Source organism: Polypterus senegalus, chromosome 4, assembly GCF_016835505.1.
Source record: "Polypterus senegalus isolate Bchr_013 chromosome 4, ASM1683550v1, whole genome shotgun sequence".
Lineage (NCBI taxonomy): Eukaryota > Metazoa > Chordata > Cladistia > Polypteriformes > Polypteridae > Polypterus > Polypterus senegalus.
The window spans coordinates 166,745,385-166,770,341 of record NC_053157.1 but is presented as its reverse complement, the minus strand read 5'-3'; the positions used below and the strand labels follow the sequence as shown (position 1 = coordinate 166,770,341).

The 24,957-nt window shown below is 37.5% G+C and overlaps 1 protein-coding gene across 1 annotated transcript in view; it reads right to left on the bottom strand.

The window, feature by feature from the left end:
* Positions 1-7,728: 7,728 nt before the first annotated feature.
* lrpap1 (low density lipoprotein receptor-related protein associated protein 1) overlaps positions 7,729-24,957 on the bottom strand; it is a 51,663-nt gene continuing 34,434 nt past the window's right edge. The window contains exons 5-8 of the mRNA XM_039751625.1: positions 22,922-23,077; positions 22,745-22,827; positions 10,289-10,465; positions 7,729-8,358 (exon numbers count right to left, since the gene is read on the bottom strand). Of these exons, the coding sequence (XP_039607559.1) occupies positions 8,290-8,358; positions 10,289-10,465; positions 22,745-22,827; positions 22,922-23,077 (485 nt within the window). The 3' untranslated portion in view covers positions 7,729-8,289. The remainder of the gene's footprint in view (positions 8,359-10,288; positions 10,466-22,744; positions 22,828-22,921; positions 23,078-24,957) is intronic.

Below are 24,957 nucleotides of genomic sequence, written 5' to 3'. Positions count from 1 at the left end.
GGAATCAAAGGGAATTATGACCTGTGTACAAATGGTGGGGCCTGAGAATACCACTAAACTGCTCCATGGCAGTTAGACTTTTTAAGCAAAGGCTGCAGTAGCCTGCTACCAGAAACTGAGGTTGGTATCAGGAGAGGCATCAGGTCAATAAAAAGCTTACCAAAACGTCCAGACGATCTGTAGTTTCAAGGGCATCCCCATAAGTGACGTGCAGGGATCTCGCCTGCCAACTGAGAAAAAACAGACAAGGGCTTCAGTGCCAGAAATGGCTGAAGAAGCAAGTCGAGCAAGTAGGCCGTTTAACAGGTAGGGGAAGAGAATTGGCTGGTAGGCCGGAGTTGAAGGAAGACAGGCACGTTGTGTGTGTTAGGATAGTTGCTTTTTGTTTAGCACATTATCTTAGATTGCAATAAGCGCCCCTATTCAGTGTTACTTGCATCTCCCATATTACCTTCGCAGTTTTTCACAGGAGATACAGTGCTGATGACATCTGAACTGGTGACAATTTTAAAGGTTTGACTTTAGGATCCCAAAACTCTGTGCTTTTTTTCCCTGCAATTTATTTATTTTTGACTTTCCAGTATTTGACTTTTGGTTCTTGGTTTCTGATTTGCAACATGTGTTTTGTATTTTTCTGGCTTGGTTGCCCAGTTTTTGACCTGTGCCTGTTCCTGAGGGCACATTTATCATCCTACTCATTTTGCTTCTTGGTGCCCCTGCTGACAGGACAATGTGCAGGAGACAAGATTGGACAAGAAAATAAAGGATAAGGATTTGGAGCTGTTGGTGTCCATTCTGGGAATTTGTATACAAAGTTATGGAATACAAATGTAGTACAATTAGAGTGTGGCAATACCACTTGTGTATTATTGATGCCAATTAATTTTTTTTGCAGTGAATTACATTTAAAGTACATGGTGACAAATGAAAAAGTGAGCCAGCACGGTAAACAGCCTGGCCCTGGCTTAGCAGCAGCAAATGTACTTGGTGAAGGTAGCGGAAAGTTCCCATGCACACTTTGTGCTGTTAGTTCTTTGTGGTACTTGTCTTCTGTCCATGTCGTATGTTTTACTTATTTGTTAAATTCAGTAGGATTTTGTCAGATTGTCAAAGGTCCAACTCATAATCATAACGACACATTAGATTTAATCTATACTAATAAAAGGCAAAGCCCTCACTCACTCACTTACTCACTCACTCATCACTAATTCTCCAACTTCCCGTGTAGGTAGAAGGCTGAAATTTGGCAGGCTTATTCCTTACAGCTTACTTACAAAAGTTGGGCAGGTTTCATTTCGAAATTCTACTCCTAATGGACATAACTGGAAGGTATTTTCTCCATTAACTGTAATGGAGTTGAGCTGGAATGACGTGGGGGGAGTTTCGTGTGACATCATCACGCCGCCCACATAATCACGTGAACTGATTGTCAATGCAGTGCGTAGAAAACCAGGAAGACCTCCAAAAAGCGCTTAAGAAAACATGCATTATATAATTGAGAAGACAGCGAAAAACAATAAGAAGCGAGCGAGTGACATATACTACCATATTCATGAGTGTTGCTGCCTCGGAAAGAAAGGTGTAAACCTAAACTTTAAATTAAGTTCAAAGACAGGCTACCGCTGGCGTTTCACATGCCCACAGGTAATGCGGGATACAAGTTTAATGAGAGGATATAAACGAGAGTTTTGATCACTTTGTAACGAAGTTAAAATTGTAGGTGAAGGGGTGTGCTTATGCAAATTCCGAGAGACTGTGTTTGTGGGGGGATTGACAGTTAAGGCGGGTGGGGGAGTCACGTCATCATCTCCCCTACCATTCATCTAATTTCGGTCGGAGCTGAGCTCCGCTTCCAGACTGCCACCAAATACTCACAGAAAAATCCACAAGTTAATACACACGCTGTCTCTAGAGTTTCTACACACTGAATCCTCCAGGCACTACTTACAAAAGGTCACATTGACAATCGTGTTACGTTATTTTTAAAATCTTTCCTTTTCTTAGCACAAGCACAGCCGAGAAGCTTCGATGCATGTGCTCCATAACGCGTTAAAAAATAATGCATTTAATCACACTTTGCATTACAAGCAAAGGGGAGCTTTTATCAATGCATGATTTCCTGGTACACCGATTACATTGATCAGCGCATCACGATTCATTTTACCCTCGCACCACCTTAGTTTGAGAAGAAGTATGAAAAATATGAGGTTAACACAGAAAAACAGATCACCAATTCAAGCTTTATGAATAATCGATTCGCCATCAATAATTGTTTTGGTAAAGCCATCCTCCTTTTATAATTTTTCCGCCACTAGCCATGATTAAATGAGCGGTAAAAAGTAAGAGCAAAGTGAGGGTGACTTATTTAGGCAGGCATATATATGACAGCAACACTCATGACAATGTCAATTATGTTACGTTATTATTAAAAGGTTTCCTTTTCTTTTTCATTACTTCTTTAACACACTACTTCTCCACTGCGAGGCGCGGGTATTTTGAGAGATATAGATATAGATATAGATATATGAATGACCACCAAAGAGTGCTGAGACTTTTGATATCATGAACGTGTCTGCAAACTGGGGTCTCCTGCCCAGCAACAGTCGAGCAGCCAGCGCACGTGCATAGCTGTGCCGGCCTTTGAGACGCTGACTGCGCTTCTGCCTTAAGTCAAAGTGAGCACTTTTAATTTTTTTCATCCTCCCCCTGCGCTAAAGCCCAGACAATTGCAAACACGGGACCCCTTTTCTACACCACGGCAAAATAATATTAAGGATTCACACTTTCTTTTGCACGCATATCACGATTATCAGGTCCTCACCTCGAATTATGAAGACACGCACACGAGTGCAGGACTGACAGTGCCATCACAGCCGATTAATGGCGGGGACGTCTCACCAGTCTACACAAGACCCACCGCGACTGTCCTCAAAAGGCGATCATAACGTCAGCGAACACATCTCTCTATACTATAGAAAAGAAAAGGCAACTTTCCTTTCTTTACACCTTTTTCCTTTTATCCCAAACCAAAGCCTTTCTCTCTTAACACTGCAGAGGACACAAAACTAATTTTCTTTAAATGCCGGTAAGGCACATTACCAGAGGCACAAATTTGAACGTTCACATAGAAAATGTAATTTCAATGTACCTGTACTTCTTAAAACGTTAATGTTTTACTGTTTAATAACATAGACTATAATTTATTATTTTTCCCTTGCACTCAGTGACCAAAGCTATACACACACACACATATGGACACATACAAACAAGTATAATATATATATATATATATATATATATATGACAGCAGCAATCAAGCTGTGAGAAAACAGTAAAAAGGAGGCGTGTCAGGCGCGTGGGTACATTTTCTGATGCAGCTACGAAAACAACTTTGTGACGCTGCCGCCAAATACACAAAACAATTACTTTGACAATCATGTTACATTATTTTTAAAATGTTTCCTTTTCTTTTCATAACTTCTTTAAACACATGACATCGCTGAAGCGCTGGTATTTATATATATATATATATATATATATATATATATCACAGCGACACTCATAACAGTGACAAAACAATTACATTGACAATCATGTTACGTTATTTTCAAAATGTTTCCTTTTCTTCTTTAACACACTACTCTCCGCTGCCAAGCGGTATATATATATATATAAAATATATATATATATATATATATATATATATATATATATATATATATATATATATATATATAATATATATATATATATATATATATATATATATAAAAAAAATATATATATATATATATATATATATATATATATATATATATATATATATATATATATATATATATATATATATATATATAATAGATAGATAGATAGATATGAGAACAACACTCATATCAATGACAAAACAATTACATTAACAACCATGTTACGTTGTTATTTTTAAAATTTTTCCTTTTCGTTTTCGTACCTTCTTTAACACACTACTTCTCCGCTGCGAAGCGCGGGTATTCTGCTAGTTATAACTTAAAGTTGAAATTCAAAATTTAAGTATTACTCCATTAAATTATTTCCGATCACTACTTAATTACATTTGATTTAGTTCTGCCCTTGCCAACGCACTCACAGATTAAAATAAAGACATCTAGATTGTAATTCTGCTTCAAAATTTATAGATACCTTGAGTAAGTCGAATGTAATTGTGGAAAACCATTTAGATCAGCTAACATCATATTATAATGTGACCTTGAGAGATGCTCTGGACACAGTGGCTCCCCTTAAAACAAAAGTGATCAAAGCACATAGAAACTCTCCCTGGTTTAATGAAAACACTCGAGCTCTTAAATTAGAGTGTCGAAAACTGGAGCGCAGATGGAGAACAACAAAGCTACATGTCTTTCAAATTGCATGGACAGAGAGTGTTAATAAATATAAAAAAGCTCTCTTTAAAGCTCGCTCAGAATACTATTCTACAATAATAGATAGCAATAATAAAAATCCTCGGGTACTGTTTAGAACAGTGGCTAAATTAACAAATGGGAATTCAGATCATCAGTGCAAAATACCAACAGACATTAGCAGTACAGACTTTATGAACTTCTTTACTGAGAAAATTAAAAATATAAGATCCCAGATCTCATAACTGATTTCTCAGTTATTTTATTAATACATTTGCAAAAATCTCAAGTAAACTTTTTCACGTTGTCATTATGGGGTGTTGTGTGTAGAATTCTGAGGAAAAACATGAATTTAATCCATTTTGGAATAAGGCTGTAACATAACAAAATGTGGAAAAAGTGATGCGCTGTGAATACTCTCTGGATACACTAAGTGCAGCGTTTGGTTTAGTTGTTATTTATCAAATTGATTTCAATATGTACAGAAATGTGCCGACAGCACTCCATCATTATACACAGAAGTTCAATATGGTGTCCCGCAGGGCTCAGTACTGGGACCTTTACTGTTTTCACTTTACTTGCTTCCACTGGGATCTCTCATTAGGAAACATAATGTTAATTTTCAGTTTATCATTTAAATCAAATGAAGTTTCTCTGATGTCTTTAATTAGTTGTTTTAGTGAATTAAAAGTACTGGATGGATGAGAACTACTTGTCTTTAAATACAGATAAAACAGAGATTTTAATTATTGGAGGGAATGACGCTGATCAAAGCAATATTCTGTCATCGTTTAACTCAGTTGGAATCCCAATTAATTTTACTGAATCAGACCGAAATCTTGGCTCTTTGACTCTAGCATGTCATTTAAAGCACATATTACAAAGTTTTCCAAATCATGTTTCTTCCATCTTAAAAATGTTAGGAAATTAAGGTGCTTTCTAAATAAACAGGATTCTTAGAAATTAATTTGTGCATTTATTTCTAGTAGGATTGACTACTGCAATGCGGTGTTCACTGGATGTTCAAACTGTTCTTTATACAGCTTCCAGTTATTCCAAAATGCGGCTGCAAGAATTATTACAAGAACAAGAAATTACAAACACATAACTACAGTTCTTAAATCCTTACACTGGCTCCCGGTTAAGTTTAGGGCAGATTTCAAAATCCTCCTTTTAACATAAAAAGCATTAAATGGCCAAGGTCCGGCTTACTTGTCTGAACTTATCATTACTTACAAACCAGAATGTACATTAAGATCTCAAGATGCCAGTCTTCTTAGGATTCTTACTGATTAATAAAATGACAGTGGTAGGTCAAGCTTTTAGTTACAGGGCCCCTAAACTGTGGAATGGTCTGACAGCTACTATATGAGATGCCCCTTCGGCCCGTTTTTAAATCCCGGCTGAAAACTCACTACTTCAGTTTAGCATATCCTGACTAGAGCTGCTGATTTACTGTACATACTGCATCTCTGTTGTTAGTCATTAGCACTAAAACATAAGAAACATGGTTATAATTTGATACTAACCCTCACCTATTCGGTTTCTCTTCTCGGTACTCAAATGTGGCACTTGGTGCCATGGCCCACCTGCCAAGTTGTTGTGCCTGCTTATGGTAAAGTCATCCCTGATGGAGGATCACTGGAATCATGGAAAAAAAAAAAGAGGTCCTTTCATCGGATTGGATGGCCCAGTACTGTTTCAGCAGTGGAATGGCCAAATGGGGAAGGCAGCTTGATGGATGAGGTCTCCAGGACTATAAACAAATCCAAATCATATTATGTGATGTCATCCATTGTTAAATTCTGCTACGTACTTCTAAAAATTTTTATACTGTATTGAGGATTTGTTCTGTTCTGTGTAATGTATTGACCCCCTTCTGTCTCTCTTTGAACTGCCTTTTCAAAGTTTTCTTCCATTTTTTCCCTACTGGGGTTTTTTGGGAGTTGTTCCTTGTCTTCTTAGAGAGTCAAGGCAGGGTCTGTTAAAGCCCATTGCTGCAATCCTTGTGTGATTTTGGGCTATACAAAAATAAATTGTATTGTATTGAATAGAGGAACGCATTTCCATAGTGAAACCTTATCTTTGTATGCACATGAGGAATTCCTGGGTGAAAATGCCATTGAGAGTGCTCCAGCAAAATAAAATATACAATTCAGCAACTGGTGATAAAACGATGTACTAAACCAAAACCAGGGAGGAAGTCTGGAAAATGTTATAAGTGAACGGGGCGATTATCACAGCGATCCTGGGACGATCACTTGCTGAATTCATGACTTAAACTAAAATGACTAGCAGGTGTTTGGTGGTGCAGTGCTAACCAGGTGTATCAGAAGGTATAATCTGCAGTAGGAAAGATGCTACTAAGCTATTTAAATGCCAAATGGTTTCTACTCCAAGTGACCACTGCCGGTGAAGAGATGGAATTCAAACAGCTGGTATTGCATGGTTACCACTCGACCAAAAGTGTATAAAGACCCTGAATGGAGTCCAAACAGCCCACTGCAATTTATGGCTTGAATTGTCCCACTAGGGACAATTTAGAATCGCCAACGCACCTAACCTGTATGTCTTTGGATTGTGGGAGGAAACCGGAGGACCAGGAAGAAACCCACACAGACACGGGGAGAACATGCAAACTCCACGCAGGGAGGACCTGGGAAACAAACCCGGGTCTCCGGACTGCGAGGCAGCAGCAGCGCTACCCACTGCGCCACCATGCCGGTGTTACCAAAGTATAAGGTTAAATGAGTAAAAGCTCCAAAGTACTTGTGACATATGGAAAATAAACTGAACTAATCTAACCTAACAGTGCTTTGGTAATTGACAGTTCAGGAGTGTTTAGGGCTGCCTGAACACAAAAACTGTATTAACATCTAGGCAGGGTGAGGGCAAAAAATGCATTATGGGCTAGCATAATCCTACTTGATAATATAAATCTGTAATGCAAATATCCTATAAGGCGTGTTTGAGTTTCTTGTAGTTACAGACCTTGAACATATAATACAACCAGACAGAGGACTGGCACTCTGCTCAGCGCACACCACCCGTAATGTAAGGATGCAGTGTAAGAGTTCTGCTGTACATTGAAATATACAAGTTGTGCAGTCCTTGTTTTACCTTTTGTTAAAGAATAACACTTTACTGCTCATTATTCCTCTGTAACAAATAGTAATGGTTACTTCTTCTAAACACAGAAAATCTATAGAAAAAAAAAGAAAACTGTAATAAGTAAAAAAAATTTTATTGGAATTCAGTTTTATTAAACAATGCTATTTTCTAGCATTTACTTTTGCTAGAAGTATCCATACTTGAGAGAGAGAGAGAAAAAAAAAAAAAAAAAAGGATTTTTAAATATTTTCCACAACTATTCTGGTAATGAGGATAACACTGGAATGTGTTTGATTAGAATTCATCTTAAATGCAACTGTAAATTACAAATATGTACAACAATTTAATTGTTAAAAAAGTGCAATTTTAAACAATACACTAATTTACACAAAAGACAAAATGTTTGCTTACAATGGAAATAAGAATGAGTGTGACTTCACGGGTGACATTTATACATAACTGGTGTGCAGTTTTATGCTTCACTGCTCCACAGAGGTGGTCCGACAAACCTGAAGCCCACTGTTTGGATGACTCCACGTCAGAAAACATACAAATGACGGCGCACTGTACGACAACTCTGTACGCAGTGTGTAATATAAATTTTAATATTAATCACAGTAGAAAAGGGAAACTGTATACTATATAAAACCTTCACTTAAAATGCGATTATAAAGTTTAGAACAAACACAATGCTTTGAAAATTTTCCTTTGTGTGAACTCACATAGTGCACCATGTGATTAAGCCTCAGAGTTCAGAGTATTTAAAAGGTCCATACATTTCCCTCTAAAGCTCATTGTGTTGAAGTCCACCCTTTGTAATCCTGCCTGTTAAATCTTGAAGATGCTTCTTCATCTGGGGAGGGAAAAAGAAAATTAAATCAGCATTGTAACAAATGATTGAGGAATCAGAAAGCAAGGACACTAAAGACAGATACGAGAAGAAGCCGTGGTGGTGTGTGATGCATTTGGCCAGTCACAGGAGCTTTTAGCAGGATTTTCCCTACCACCTCAATGCGTTCGACAGGCAGAACAAAAAAAACGCAGCGCAGAAGACACACTTTTATGCTTTTCCTTTGATCAAGTCAGACTCTGTGTGCCAAGAATCCAAAATTAGGCATGCTGGAAAGCCGACCTTTACTTCATGCGCAGGAGTGGGGCTGCATGCTGACATGACTGAAAAGGCCACCGTGTAGGAAATGACCCAGACAGTAGTGATATTGGCAGTTAAATGATGGTGACAGGAGGCATTTGAAATTTTCTGTTCAGCTTTTGAACATTTAAATGAAAATGCACATTGAAACGTATTAGATTGGATATGAGGGTACGGACTAATTTTACATTTACAGATTAAACTGGACCCAGTAACAACCTTAAATTAAAGGGGCTTTGGGAGTGACATGCTAATTTAGTATTTCATGGAGGTATAAACAGAAGGGCTGGTATACAGTCTGGCGATCAATCGATCGATATATAGATAGATAATTAATCCCAAGGGGAAATTCACAGCACATGTAACAGAATACATTATTATCTAGCCAGCAATTCTTGTATTTTCATAGCAGTGCAAAGTACAGATACCTCAACTTTTACACTACACCGAATTATCAAGGTTCAATGGTAAAGCTGTACAGAACATTAAAGGCTGACAGATATATGGATGAAACTAGTTATCAACAGTACAAAGGCACTAAAAAGGCACACAATAATACTGGGACACTTAAAACATCCTCATTATAGTGTACATTCACTTTTCAAGGAGTGCCATCTTTAAAAAAGTAACGAACAACAGGACGAATGCCAGGCTGATGTGTGTATTTCAGTCAAAAACAAATGAGTGAGATCATTTCCACTTTTCAGAAATGGAAGGGCAGTTTATCAACAAAGTTGAACCCATCACAGACTGCTCTGGCAGCGCCAAGTTTAAGGCGGGAACCAACCTGATACATAGCACCAGGCCATAACAGAATCACAGATTCAGGGTCAATTTATAGGTGGCCATTAACCTCACATAACCTGTCTCTGAGGTAGCGGACAAGAAAGTAGAGTAGGCAGGCAACACTCTTGCAAACATGGGGAACATAATCTGGGATACAAATCCAAATATCTGGAGGTGATGTGAAGCAACAGTTAATTAGTATCTTTTAAAAAGTTACAAACAGAAGACTTGTTCCCACTTATAGAACACTAAATAAACAGCTTTTTAGTCTGGAGATTTGGCAGTTACCAGTATGGGAATGAAGTCTAGCATTTTTAAAATGGTTAAATCTCTTTATCACTTCTCTCCATGGACAACACCTTGATTAGCTCAGCTGCCATACAGATCAAGTGTTCTACGTTCAAATCGTACCACTGGCAGTGTGGAGTCTGCACTGCTTCCTCATTGATTAGCAATCCCAAATGGACCTGGAGTGTGCCATGTGACTGAAAGGAGGCATGTCCAGGGCTGGCTCCTGTCTTTCATATGACACTGCAGTGATAGGCCCCAGCCCCACCGTAAACATGGAGATGGAGTCAAGCAGATTTCATAAGGTGATATTACTGATGCTAAAAAAGTAAAATTCATTCTCAAATCAAGGTATGAGACAATGAAATAGACATATAAATCCAAAGGAGGTCATGGCTTCTGCTAACTGAAAAGTTCTTTACCCTCCTGGTAGTTTGATCAGGTGAACCCCTCATTTTTGACTTCACATTCATTTTCATCTGTTTGCTTATTACCTGCAGGTTATTTCAAGCAGTTGACCATAGCCACATATTACTAGATGAGAAGATGACATACTAACCTTGTAGCCCATTTCTCTGGTCTTCTCAGCCAACATGGTATACTTCTCTTTGTTTCTCACCATGTGCTCTTTGTCTCCTAGAGCTTCAACATGTTTGAGTTTCTGGTGTGATAGTTCTAGCTGCTCTTGGTAATGCTGATGTTTCTCTACTTTGGCTTCAAAGTGTTTTAGCTCTTCCTAACAAGAAGATCACATTAAAATTATAGTTTTTCTATTTTATTCCACAAGTAAGTCTTTACAGAGGCAAATTTACAAATATCTGAAAAGTGCACTTAGGCAGCATTAAGAAAAAGCAAGAAAAATAAAATTTGCTGAAATACCAAGATGATTGCTACATTTTAATATTGTTCGGGTCTTAAAGTTTGATGGGATAGTGCACCACTGAATCAGAATATCTTTATTGTCATTGTAACAAATACAATGAAATTAGGTGCAGTCCCTGCGGTGTCAAAATATAAAGAAATAGAATTACAAAAGGATAGGAAAGGATAAGAAGAAATAAGGTAGAACACAAACATTCAACATAAGACCTTATTACACAAGATGTCATCTATTGCACTGCTGCATTGGAGGTGATTAGGTGGCATTCTGTGCCCTAACAGCAACAGGGTAGAAACTGTTATTCAGTCTAATTGTCTTTGTTTTAATGCTCCTATATCTTTATCTGCCCTCAGGCTTTTACTTTCCATCATGTACTTGTTTGCCAACTGGCTAATTAATGGGTGCTTTACAGATTAGTTGGAATGTAGTACTCCATTCATATTAGTAGACTGGAGTTCAGAATTGCTGATGAATTTCAATTGCTCTTTTCCTTGTGTCACTTTATCAGTGAGGTAAACTTTTTTTTGGGACACAAGTTCAAAACACGGGGCTGTAGATGACTATTTATTTAGCTGACTACTTGTTCACAAAAATGGCTCAGGGACTGAAGGTACTACATCAACATATAGTACTACATCAACCCGTACTGAAAAGAAAAACAAATGCTTGGTGTTCAGAGCACAATTGTTAGATAGAGGGCAAAAAACAAACACAGACTTCCATTGTTGGCAATTTTTGCCCATTACTAAGTTAGTTCAGAATCACTATAAATGTAAACAATTATAGTTTTAAATTTGTAGGGTCACACAGTTGCAAGAAGAGAGACAATGATAGTGAGATAAATCGCTTTTTAATACTGTGTCCTACAAAGACCCTAAAAAGAGGCTTCACATTCATTTGTCTGATTGCATTGTGTCCATCTACAGATTTCCATTTCGACACTGGCAGTGCTAACATCCATTGTAGCAAGTAAAAACCAAGGGAAGTTTCACATCAAGTGCCTCTCTGGCGTGTCTACACTGCCAATGAAATAAGCTGCTTTATTTTTTAATACTCAATTAAAATGCAGTTAGTGCTTCAAAGCTCTAGTCAGCAGGGTGGGCAAAACTACATACTCCATAGCTAAATACAAATAAACAGATGCTACATTTATGCAATTCATTTGATTTTTTGAAGCCAAGCTAATTTTCATTAGTATAACCTCTAAAATATGAGAAATAAACTAGATGACAAGTGTGCTTTCACTAAAACACTAGAATTACCAGAGTCTACGAAAAAACTCATAGATCCGGCCCACCTTAAAACCGTTTGCACCTCTTCGCCTGCGTCTTTTGTCCTCTAAATGTGCCGATAAAAACAAGCTGCAAGCAACTGGCTATTCCATCCCCCCCACCGACTTAGAATGTGCATGAACTTCTGCCAGCTCATGCCTTGATTGATTATCTGGTAGTGAAGTGGAGTTTTAGAGTGGAAATAATAGATTGTTATTTGGAATACACGCATTTCACGTGTGTTCCGTTTCTACAGTAATCTGTGTAAACACACTGTTAAAACAGAAACTTTTTTCATATTTTAGTAAGAAATGTTTATAGGCATAAACTATAAAATGTGTGAAGGCTCAAGTCCAAAGATCAAATAAACACTTTGACAAAAGGTTCAAGAATGATACAACAGCTTCTGCGGCATACCGGTAAGATTTGCTGACTCAGAGTGCAGTAGGCCTGCTGTACCTCAGAGACCTGAGTTCGATTCCCCCTTGGGGAGAAAATTTTTTTTTTTCCTTTTTAACCTTTGCCTGAGCTCCCTGTCTATCTATATAGTAATAACAGTAATTTTATTATTATATAGCAGCTTCCCTGTCTGCCTATCTATCTATATATCCATTCCCTTAGCTGTTTTTTTTATATATCTATTATACATTGTCTTCCCTGTTTATTTATGTATCTAGTGACTTCTCTGCCTGTCTGTCTGTCTCTCTATTACATAGTGCTGTCTGTCTGTGTGTTATGGATCTTAAAAATAAGTTTAAGGACACTTGTTCATGTTAATTGCAGCCTCAATTTTAAAAATTTTTTAAAAAGGAGCATCCCACATGAAAATACAGTATAACGATCTCATTAACTCACAGTGTATACCATTTTATAAATTTTATGTCCATATGAGGCGCTGTTACAGAAGGCATGAGTTTATTCAGTGCAGCAGGATCAACGCACAACACATGCAATATTATCTGAAAACAAACAGCGTCAGATCGGGTTTGAATACATGTTGGTGCTGTTGCAGAAGGTGTGAGCTCATTCAGTGCAGCAGGATCAACGCACAGTATATGTTCATGGCTCAGCTTGCAGAGGAACTTCATCATCGCATCTTACTAGAAAAGGCGATTGAAAAAGAAAAGGAGGATTCAACATCGTCAAGCTTCTGCTCCAGACAGCCGCTTTCCCCAGGAAAGTAAACCGAGTCAGGACGATCCTTGCGTGTGTGTGAATTGTTCACATTTGAATCTGATGATTGCATACAAGTTACTGCTCTGTACTAATCTTTCCTTTGCATGTCCTGGAGTACAAAAGAAACAGCATACAGCAACATGTGGGGACTGGCAAGATCGGGGGAAAAAAAACACGCGGTCACCGATTACAAACCACAAAATGTTAGGCAAATGAATATGAATAATGTTGCATCCGTTCCATTGTCTCAAAATACCACTCACATCTTCAGTTATTCCCAGTTTCAAATAAAAATGAACAGCGTCAGATCCCTTGATGAGGGGGGGCGGTAGTATGTATCGTGATTTAGAGAGAATAAAAGTGAAAAAAAGATAACTTTTACAAGTCCTATAAATGCACACTGTGTGTTACAGGCGCAAAACAAGTGTATGTGTGTTCTGTATAAATATTAACAATAAGAGCAGCTCACTACTGAAAATGGCAAATATAGGAATGAGTCGGGATCGAACCAGGGACTGTTGATTACAAGTCGGCAAATCTTACCGCTACGCCACAGAAACTGTTGTCTTTTCCTTGAACCTTTTGTCAAAGTGTTTATTTGATCTTTGGACTTCAGGCTTCATACATTATATACAGTGCATCCGGAAAGTATTCACAGTGCATCACTTTTTCCACATTTTGTTATGTTACAGCCTTATTCCAAAATGGATTAAATTGATATTTTTCCTCAGAATTCTACACACAACACCCCTTAATGACAACGTGAAAAAAGTTTACTTGAGGTTTTTGCAATTTATTAAAAATAAAAAAAAAATTGAGAAAGCACATGTACATAAGTATTCACAGCCTTTGCCATGAAGCTCAAAATTGAGCTTAGGTGTATCCTGTTTCCCCTGATCATCCTTGAGATGTTTCTGCAGCTTAATTGGAGTCCACCTGTGGTAAATTCAGTTGATTGGACATGATTTGGAAAGGCACACACCAGTCTATGTAAGGTCCCACAGTTGACAGTTCATGTCAGAGCACAAACCAAGCATGAAGTCAAAGGAATTGTCTGTAGACCTCCGAGAGAGGATTGCCTCAAGGCACAAATCTGGGAAAGGTTACAGAAAAAGTTCTGCTGCTTTGAAGATCCTAATGAGCACAGTGGCCTCCATCATCCGTAAGTGGAAGAAGTTCGAAACCACCAGGACTCTTCCTACAGCTGGCCGGCCATCTAAACTGCGCGATCGGGGGAGAAGGGCCTTAGTCAGGGAGGTGACCAAGAACCCGATGGTCATTCTGTCAGAGCTCCAGAGGTCCTCTGTGGAGAGAGGAGAACCTTCCAGAAGGACAACCATCTCTGCAGCAATCCACTAATCAGGCCTGTATGGTAGAGTGGCCAGACGGAAGCCACTCCTTAGTAAAAGGCACAAGGCAGCCCACCTGGAGTTTGCCAAAAGGCACCTGAAGGACTCTCAGACCATGAGAAACAAAATTCTCTGGTCTGATGAGACAAAGATTGAACTCTTTGGTGTGAATGCCAGGCGTCACGTTTGGGGGAAACCAGGCACCGCTCATCACCAGGCCAATACCATCCCTACAGTGAAGCATGGTGGTGGCAGCATCATGCCGTGGGGATGTTTTTCAGCGGCAGGAACTGGAAGACTAGTCAGGATAAAGGGAAAGATGACTGCAGCAATGTACAGAAACATCCTGGATGAAAACCTGCTCCAGAGCGCTCTTGACCTCAGACTTTCAGCAGGACAATGACCCTAAGCACACAGTTAAGATATCAAAGGAGTGGCTTCAGGAAAAATGAATTTAAATCAATTTTGGAATAAGGCTGTAACATGACAAAATGTGGAAAAAGTGATGCACTGTGAATACTTTCCGGATGCACTGTAGTTTATGCCTACATTTTGTCATTTATTACTAACATATGAAAAACGTTTATGTTTTAACAATGTGTTTACACAGATTACTGTAGAAATGGAACACACATGAAATGCGTGTGTTCCAAATAACAATCTATTATTTCCAATCTAAAACTCCATTTCACTCCCAGATAATTAATCAAGACATGAGCTGAGAGAAGTTCGTGCACGTTCTAAATTGGTGGGGGGATGGAATAGCCTTCTGCTTGCAACCTGTCTTTATCGGCACATTTAGAGGACAAAGGACACTGGCGGAGAGGTGTGAACGGATTTAAGGTGGGCCGGATCTACGAGTTTTTTCGTAGGCTCTGGTAATTCTAGTGTTAAAGGTACACTGACAAATGTAATGCTGTCTACCAGTAACACTGTAGATCCTTTTAACATTCTGGTTCTGGATTTTTTCACAGGACACGCAATAACAAAGTGTTAGTAGTCCTGTAACATACTTTGAAAACAGCACTTCACAGGAGTTCAGAAACAATGGATTGATGTAAATGTACTAATAAGTCTGATTTCATGCAGGAAATAAAAGTTTGGGCAAATGTTAAAAAAAGAAAGAAAAGTACGGCCACTACAATCATTTGCTCTATGTTTATACTTCTGTAACAAAAAAGGTAAACTTTGGGCACAATCTTCCAAAAGGTTTACAGTCTTTCACATATGCTTCTGTAAACATCTGAATGCCTGATTCTTTAGCATTTCAAATATGTCACACATACTCTCCAGTACAGTTTGCTTATCGTGCCAACTGGTCATTTGAAAATGAACTTGCCTCTCCACAACATCTTGCAGCACATAAGATCCTGGAATAAGTAGCTGGAGATTCTTTGTGGATTTCAGTTCTACATTTTAAAACCAAATATCAAAGCTTCTTCATAGCAAATTTCTAAGTATCAATGTGAACTATGCCAAAGGTCTCTGGATCTCAGACTTTCTAACAAGGAGGACCCATCTGTTTAACTGTTCTTTGCTGATGACATCACTCTGACTGGCCTGTTCAAAGACAGGGATGAGGTATCATATCGGATGGAGGGGAAATCGGCTGGCCACTTAATGCACCCTCAACAACCTTAACTTGAATTACCAGAAAATGCTGCATTTTAAGGAGACACTGATCACGCCCTACACCCCTAGTTGTAAATGGTGTCACTGTCAGCAGTGTGGAATAATTAAAATTTCTTGGCACAACAACCACTCACAATCAAGGGATGAAAACATAACTGCTCTTATCAAAAAAGCACGGCAGTGAATGTCCCTCTCCCCGCCCCCACAAACCAACCAAAAAAAAAAAAAAAACCTGTGCTGGTACAGTTTTATAGAGCGGTCATTAGAAAGCAACATGACTTTCCTCCCTGTGGTGGGTTGGCACCCTGCCGAGGATTGGTTCCTGCCTTGTGCCCTGTGTTGGCTGGGATTGGCTCCAGCAGACCCCCGTGACCCTGTATTCGGATTCAGCGGGTTAGAAAATGGATGGATGGATGACTTTCCTCCTAAGAGTATGGTATGGCGATCCTTACTTGAAACAAACTGCAGCAGAAAAGGCTGCAGGCCTGAAACTGGACTCTACGGAGGTCTTGTATATTTGTACATCACAGGTCAGGAAATGTGCGGGAAACACAATTATAAACTACATTCACCCGAGCAACCATCTCTTTTAGTTATTACCATTAAGGAAACATTACCAGCCACTAAAAGCTAAACTATTAAACGCATAAACAGATTCTTTCGTACTGCAGTCATTATGGTTAAACACAGTCTCTGATTCATCAGCATCTTTTCCTGACTTCTAAACACCATAATTCAATCTAAATTGTATTTTTTCTTTTTTTTATTTTCTCCGTTTATAAGGATTTCCTTTACTGGTTGGTAATATTTTATATATGTGTGTTTATGCAATATCTTTTTCAATACTACTGTATATAATGTTGAGATGGGGTCATATATTGTACATTGTGTTTAATTGTATTTACCTTATGTGCAAGGATGCAACACCCAGAGAAATTCCTAGCAACTGTGCTGCCTGGCAATACAAGTTCAAGTTGTAAGTCACTACTGTTTGCTGCCCTGACATTATTTCCATTACTACTTGTATTTACCTTATGTTGCATGATCTTTAGGATATAAACAAGGACATGGATATCAATGACCCTCCTTAGCACTGCACCTCATTCCAAAAAAATATGTAAAAAGCATTGTTTTTTTTTTGGAATGAAAAATTACAGTTATTAAATCCATCCATCCATTATCCAAACCGATATATCCTAAATACAGGGTCACGGGGGTCTGCTGGAGCCAATCCCAGCCAATACAGGGCGCAAAGCAGGAAACAAACCCCGGGCAGGGTGCCAGCCCACCACAGTTATTAAATCTCAAAAGCATAATAATGATACAAACAATAGTAATGCTGAATAAAAATATGAAATGCAATAACAACAAAATATCAGTAACAATAATACTACTAATTATGCCAAAACAGTCTAAAATTTTATATGAGTCCTTTGTGTGGTAAATTTTAAAGCCCAGTGAAAGACACAGTCCAAACGTCAGGACAGTAATTGCGTGTTTCTTTTCAAAATTTCTTTCCAGATTTATCAGATTTTGAACAGCACACTGCACAGGTACAAGTTGGATTCTGCTTTTTTTCTCTGTTGGGTCTAATCAATAAAATGTTTAACAATAAGACACTCCGGATTGATCTGCGATGTGCTAGATCGTGTCTCTTTATCGCTAGTGTGGACAATCCATGTGCGGCAATGATTGGTTTTATAAGCAGGCACATAAAGTTTGCATGAGATGCAGTTTCACTAAATTATTTTATTTTTATTTTTTTTTTATTAATTTTATTGCAATCATTCCATACAAATCAATCAATTTTTACAAAAAGTAGGACTGAAAAAAAGTCGAACCCCACCCCTGAGAGAAAGTGCATGGCCAACGGAGTAAAACTTAAGGCTTGTAAACATACCTAAATTGATTAGTTTGATAAGCCAATAGAGAAGAAAAAGAAATGCAGAAATAATTGCTTCCTCTGTGCTTTAAGAGCTTAATCTAAAATATTACTGATTAGATCTTGCCATGTTTTGAAAAAAAATCTGTACAGATCCTCTGAGTATTTGATTTTTTCCAGTTCAAATAGTATAAAACATTGGTTTCCCACTGACTTAAAAGAGGAGAGTTAGGATTCTTCCAGTTTACCAAAAGAAGTCTACGTGCCAAAAGTGTAGTGAATGCAATCACAGTTTGTTTGTCCTTCTCCACGTTAAACCCATCTGGAAGAACCCCAAACACAGTTGTTAATGGGTTAGGAGGGATTGACACACCACGGCTGTCTGAAAGGGAATTAAAAATTTTGGTCCAGAATGATGTTAATTTGGTACAGGACCAAAACATGTGACCCAGTGAGGCTGGGACTTGATTGCAGCATTCGCAGGTTGGATCCTGCCCTGGAAACATTTCGGAGAGTTTTAGGCGAGACAGATGTGCTCGATATATAATTTTGAGTTGAATAATTGTATGCTTTGCACATATGGCGCTCGAGTGAATTCTCTGCATTGCTATTTTCCACTCCTTTTCTGATATATTGATTAAGAGATCTTTTTCCCAGTGTCCTCTTGGATCTTTGAAAGGGGGGGGACTGTAAAATAAATTTTATATATTGCAGAGATGGTGTCCGAGTCCTTGAAATTGAGAAATATTTTTTCCAGCATGGATGTGGGTGCAAGATGAGGAAAATTGGGCAGGTTCTGTTTAACAAAGTTTCTAATTTGAAGAAAGTGAAAGAAATGTGTAGCTGGAATGTTAAATTTGGAGTGTAATTGTTCATAGGATGCAAAGATGTTGTCTATATAAAGATCTCTAAGCAAGTTAATCCCAAATTTTTTCCAGATATTTAAACTGCATATGTTTGCAATGGTTGAAAGAGGTGGTTCTCTTGCTGAGGTGCCACAGATAAAAGCTTCTCCATTTTAAAATGCTTTCTATATTGGTTCCATATTCTGATTGAGTGAAGCACAAGTGGGTTATTAGTATATTGCTGATAACTTGCATTTATTGGGGCACAGAGCAGGGAATATAAAGAAGTACTGCAGGATTTTACTTATATTGCAGACCAGGCCTGTATATGTTCATCTATGTGTGTCCAGGTTTTTATAGCTTGTATGTGTGCTGCCCAGTAATAAAACTGAAAGTTAGGTAGAGCCATACCGCCTTCTGCCTTTGGTCTTTGTAGGATCGCTCTTTGGATACGTGGATGTTTTGAGTTCCAAATAAATGAGGTTATTGTTGAATCTAATTGCTTAAAAAATGATTTATTGGTGTATATTGGAATGTTTTGAAATAAAAAAGCTTAGGAAGAATATTCATCTTAACAGTGTGAATTCTTCCAGCTAGAGTGAGATGAAGGGTCTATGCAAGTCTTGCTGAATTTTTTTCCATGCAGACGGCAAAATTTTGTTGATAAAGAGCTTTGTTTACTTGTGATGTTTACCCCTAGGTATTTAAACTGTTTTGCAATGAAAAAAGGTAGGGTGTCTAATCTAATATCATATGCTTGCAAATTCACTGGAAAGAGTACACTTTTATTCAGATTAATTCTGAGACCAGAGATCTTTTGAAATTTTGCGAGTGCTGTTAAGACTGCAGGCACATAATTTTGTTGGTCTGATATATACAGCACAATACCATCTGCATATAGAGAAATGTTCTGTTCCAGTCCTTCTCTGATAATCCCCTTTATCTGATAAGAATTTTGACAGTGAACTGCCAGTGGTATAAAATTCTGCAGTGTAGCCATCAGGGCCTGCTGCTTTCCCGCCTTGAAGTTACTTTATAGCATCTAGTAATTCTGATAACAGCAGAGTTTTATCCAGTTCCTCCGCACTAAAAGTATCTAATTGTGGTATCTGTAATTGTATCCAGAAATGTATTAGATTGTGTGCTGTCTTCTTTAAACTAAGTAGAATATAAGGATTTATAGTAGTCTCTAAATATGTGCATTATATTTTGGTGTTCGTTTTGGTGATTACTGGGATTGCGTTGCGGACTTCTTGCTTGTGGATTTGTTGAGCTAAAAGCTATTAGTTTTCTCGCCGTGTTCATAGTAATAATGTCTGGATTTATAAATTAGTTGTTCAGTTTCTTTAGTTGTCAAGAGGTTGAGTTCTGAATGCAGAGCCTGCCTTTTCCTATGTAGAGCCTCGCTTGAAAGCCTCTCATGTTCTTCATCTATTCTAGTAATTTCACTTTTTTAGTTCTAATACTTTCTTGGTTTTTAATTTATTTCTATGGGAAAGATATGAAATAATCTGTCCTCTTAAGAAGGCCTTAAGAGTTTCCCCAGAGTATTCCTGCAGAAATCTCTGAGGATGTATTTGTCTCTAGAAATAAACTGATTTGTTTGGATATAAATTCTGTACAATTCTCGTCTGCCAACAGAAGTGGGTTGTTCTACCAGATTACAAAATAAATCTTTTTGTAGTATTTCATTTGTTGCCTTAACATAATGGGATAGAAAGTCAGTTCCACATGATCTTCGCTGCCCATCATGCTATTGTAGTCGACCACAGCACAAGGCTTTGTAACCTGCTTGTTGCCTTTTGCCTGTACATTGACCATTGCTGCATTGTGTACAATGCTAAGACGACAAACATCTTTGTCTTTCCATTTCAGCGCAAGCACTTTACACTTCTGCCAAGCTACCAACGCACCTTGCTGTAATTTAGCTCTGCCAGAGTCTTCAGGCCTGCCAAGACAATTGGCACGCACTGTTCATAAGCAAATAGCTCTGGTGAAGTATAAACATTGCCCATGCTTACACAGTAACCTTGATCCAGCAGAGCATCTATCAAAGTCAGCACTGATGATCTAGCAATGCTGTACCAATTGTATTTTGGATCAAACATCGTCCCTTTCCCGGTGTACAGAACCGAATTCCAAATGTATCCCGTTTTAGATTCACAAATCTTGTAAAGCTTTATGTCAAATCTTGCTCTTTTTGACGCAATGAACTGTATCCATGACAGTCTGCACTTATAAGCCATGAGACTTTCAATCAATGCTGACATCGCAGTCTGGAATGTAAACTCTCTAATTTTACTACAATCGCTTGGTACGTCTCCCAAACTTTCGTCAGTTTGGCTGCTGGATGTGTATTCTCAAAGTCTTCATTGTTGGTAAAGAGCAGATATTTCTTAATTAGTGACAGCCTGCAATCAGAAATAATTTCTCCAAAAAATGACAGCACTTTTATAGCCTGAGTGATTTTCAGTTCTAAGGCAAGACGCATCAGTACAGTTGCCTGAGTTACTTGGGACTAACGCTTTTAGCGCAGTTTTGGCAGCCCAAGTAATGCTCTGGTGCAACACTAAGGAGGTTATGGGAAGTGCTTATGATGTGGTTTTACTAGGAATTAGTGTGGGTCATTTCTTGTTGATCTCTGAAACAATTTTAAAGAACATTTTAAATTTGTACCTTATTTGTCTCATTGTAGATTTTCTTAATTTCAGAATTGTCTGCTAAATTTATACTCCTCTAATGACTGGAAAATACTTAAAACTTGGTCAACAGAGGCCTCTTTATATTATAACCTTATGTGATCAGGACCAAAAAGACTACCATATTTAAAAAAAAAATCTTGATTCTACTGCCTTTAAAATTATTTAATTTACAGGGTGGTCCAAATCTAATTATGCAGATCCAGATCGTCTGGATGACTGACTTAAGTGGGGACGATTCCAGTTCGGTGCGAAGACGATTCTTCATGCCGTCAGTTCGCACACCTCAATGGTCCGGGATTTTTTGGGTGATTTTCTATGTAATAAACCTAAGTTTATAGCGTAATGAAAATTGCATAATTAGATCTGGACCACCCTATAGAACCCAGTATTTTAAGACTGGTTTTTACAGTTATGTTACTAACTACCTTTTTGTTTCACTTGCTATTAAGCACATGTGCCAGTACTTTGTCTATTAATTTTTCCTATTCAACATACCCTAAAAAACACCACACTGATTTTGTGAATTAAATGCTTTTGAAAAATCAATGATGTCATTGCAAAAATATTATCACTCAAAGAAATGGAAATTGGGTTTACAAATATTGCAATAGCATTCTGTGTCTGTTTGTTGGGGATGACTTCACCAGATATTCTGTATGACAGCCAAGTAAATGTACACTACAGAATGTCTATAAAATGTGCTTTTGCTATAACAAGAATAAGAATCTAGTAGAAACTATAATTATATATCCAGGCATGCCAGATTTCTCACTAAATGGCCAAGGACAAGAAATGTCACAAAATTTTATCAGGAATGAAGTATTCTATGGTTTTGACTTGCATGGGAATAAACAGAATTTCCATGACAGCTTACTAGGACAGCAGACCATGGTTCCTGAGGGAAGGGGCTACCTCTTTGTGGGTGAAACATACATCATGCATGGGCCAAAAGGTGTACTAGTGCTATATTTAAATGGTGCCAAGGAGATTCAGCACTGCATGGCAAGCCAGAAAGGCCACAAGGCAACTTGGTGATCTCTGGTGATAGGTTTTAAACATTATACACCCGCAAAGACTTAAAGGATACAAGATTTTTTTTTATCATCAATTCTCTCTGGGTTTTTTGGTATTTAAATATAAACTCTGTTTTGTATATTTTATGATGGAGCATTTAACTTTCAAACTAGCTGTCAGAACAGGGTTACTGAAAATAAAGCTAAATGGACTTAAATCTGTGCTTTAACAAAAACTATTAATAGAACAAAAAATTTAACTCACTTTAAATGATTCAAGCTCATCCTCGGAAAAGTTTGCCATTTTTGCCATATCCCAAAGCTCTAGTACTCTTGGTTCTTTAAACTCTGAAAATAACAAAAGAAACTGAATTTTAAGTGGCACAAAAATCAGCAATAAAATGGAATTAAAAATGATGCTTGAGGAAAGGAGACCACTTACCACTATCTTGACCATAACCTTGATGACTCAATCGGCGTAACCGTTCAAAGCCTTGGTTAATGTTTCTGAGCTTTTCTTTAAGATCAGCATGCTTCTCATGCAAAACATGTTCTTTAATTTCCATCTCAGAAGGACTGATAACATTCTTGTGAATTTCTACATAAGAAAAAAAAAAAAAAAAGATCTCTTAAAGAAATACACGCATCAGACACAAACAGAGCTACAAAATTAGGTGGTTTAACAATTAGCAACTATCTGGACAATCATCAGATTACATAGCATTTAAGTATTAATTATTTGCATATTGTTTTTAATGTGACACACAACCAGTATATGAATTACAGAGCAACACCATTTTGGTATTGTAGCAGGTGCAAGCATCAACAACAATATTTTGGTAGAATAAACGTAAAAAGCTATAAAAAAAAAAAAAAAAAAAACACCACTATAAAACTGCACTAATTGAGAATACATTGTTTTTGTAATTTACCTGTGATTTACTCTTTGACAAATATTAAAATGTATTTGTTTTGAGAATCAATAAATAAAATCATCAACAAATGGAAACATTCTCTGGTTTATTTTTTCAATAAATTATTTTAAAAAGCATACCCGTTATCAGATTTTTTTAATCCAGGTACTTGATTAAATAGTTGCAGCCTTCATAATTCTAAATAGTAATTTCACTATAATAGCAAAATATAATAAAATAATTTAGTCTATGGCGCTTATGACTGCACTGTCCATGCACCTCACTGTCTGGGGTATTTGGGCTACCATTTGATACGACTCTGACCCTGAGCAGGGGAAAAAGGGTTCAGAAAACCAGGCTAAACTTGTCATTGCAAAGGTGTTGGTTTGGCAAACCATCATAATATACTTTTTTTTTTAAATGTACAATGCACTCCTGCCATCAACCAAAGTTCATGCAAGTTTATTAAATGTAACAGAGTAATATAGCCTAATGGTGACAAATTACTTTAAACATTTTTAAGTCATGTTCTTTGGAAAACATAAGTTATATTTTTTCATTCTGAAAGGGCCACATATCCGTTATCAACTATGATATCAATAAAAATAAGGGATTTGGGCAAAAAACTCATAAACATATTTAACATTTCTGACCTAAGCTACAAAAAAGTAGTGGTATATTTGGCAGAATAGATCTATGCATGTAGTTATAAAGAAATCACTGAAAACACCATCATCAAGTGCTCTATGTCCTCTGATTCAATACACTTTCAGTTTTCCATTCACGTGAGGTATTATGTGCAACAATAGGCAATACTAACGGAACCATAAAACAACAAGGAAAATAGTGTGCAAAGAAACAATAAAGACATGAACAGAAATAAACATTCACATTTTCATTGTAAAAACAATTCAGTCGGAAGGAATTAAAAAAAAAAAAAACACTATAAACATCTTTGAGAACTCAGAAAAATGTAGCGATTCTGCACTGCCCTTATTTACTAGTATACATAAAATACGCTCACTTTCTGCAGCACTGTCAGCAAGTGTAAGATTAGAACACATAAAATATTGTATGCATGTCTAACATCACTCAGCACAGCAGATTGCCATTCCATTTGTGACTCACCAGGCAGAACAAGATGCCAGAGCCCACTCCCATGACTGGAAGAGCCACAAAGTACAGCTGTTCACATTCTCCATTCACAGAAATAAAATGAAAAATACATTGAAATGGGAAAAAGTAAATAGATAAACACAAATAAACTAACATACAATCAACTTACATATCACCTGCATTAGTTTGCAGCCATTGCCAAGAAAACACTTTCTGCTCTTCTTGAATTAAAAAATCGCCTCCATATCTGCTATTGTCGTAAACATTTGTGAAGTGATTTTGTATGAAACTACAAAGACATTACTAACACAACAAAATCACTCTAAAGAAAAATAGACTGTAAATTAAGCATGGTGTCCAGATAGAGACAACATTCAAACTGGCTTAGAAGTCCCATGGTCTGCTTGCGTTTGGATGGCTGAAACTTCTTGATTGGACAATTAATTTT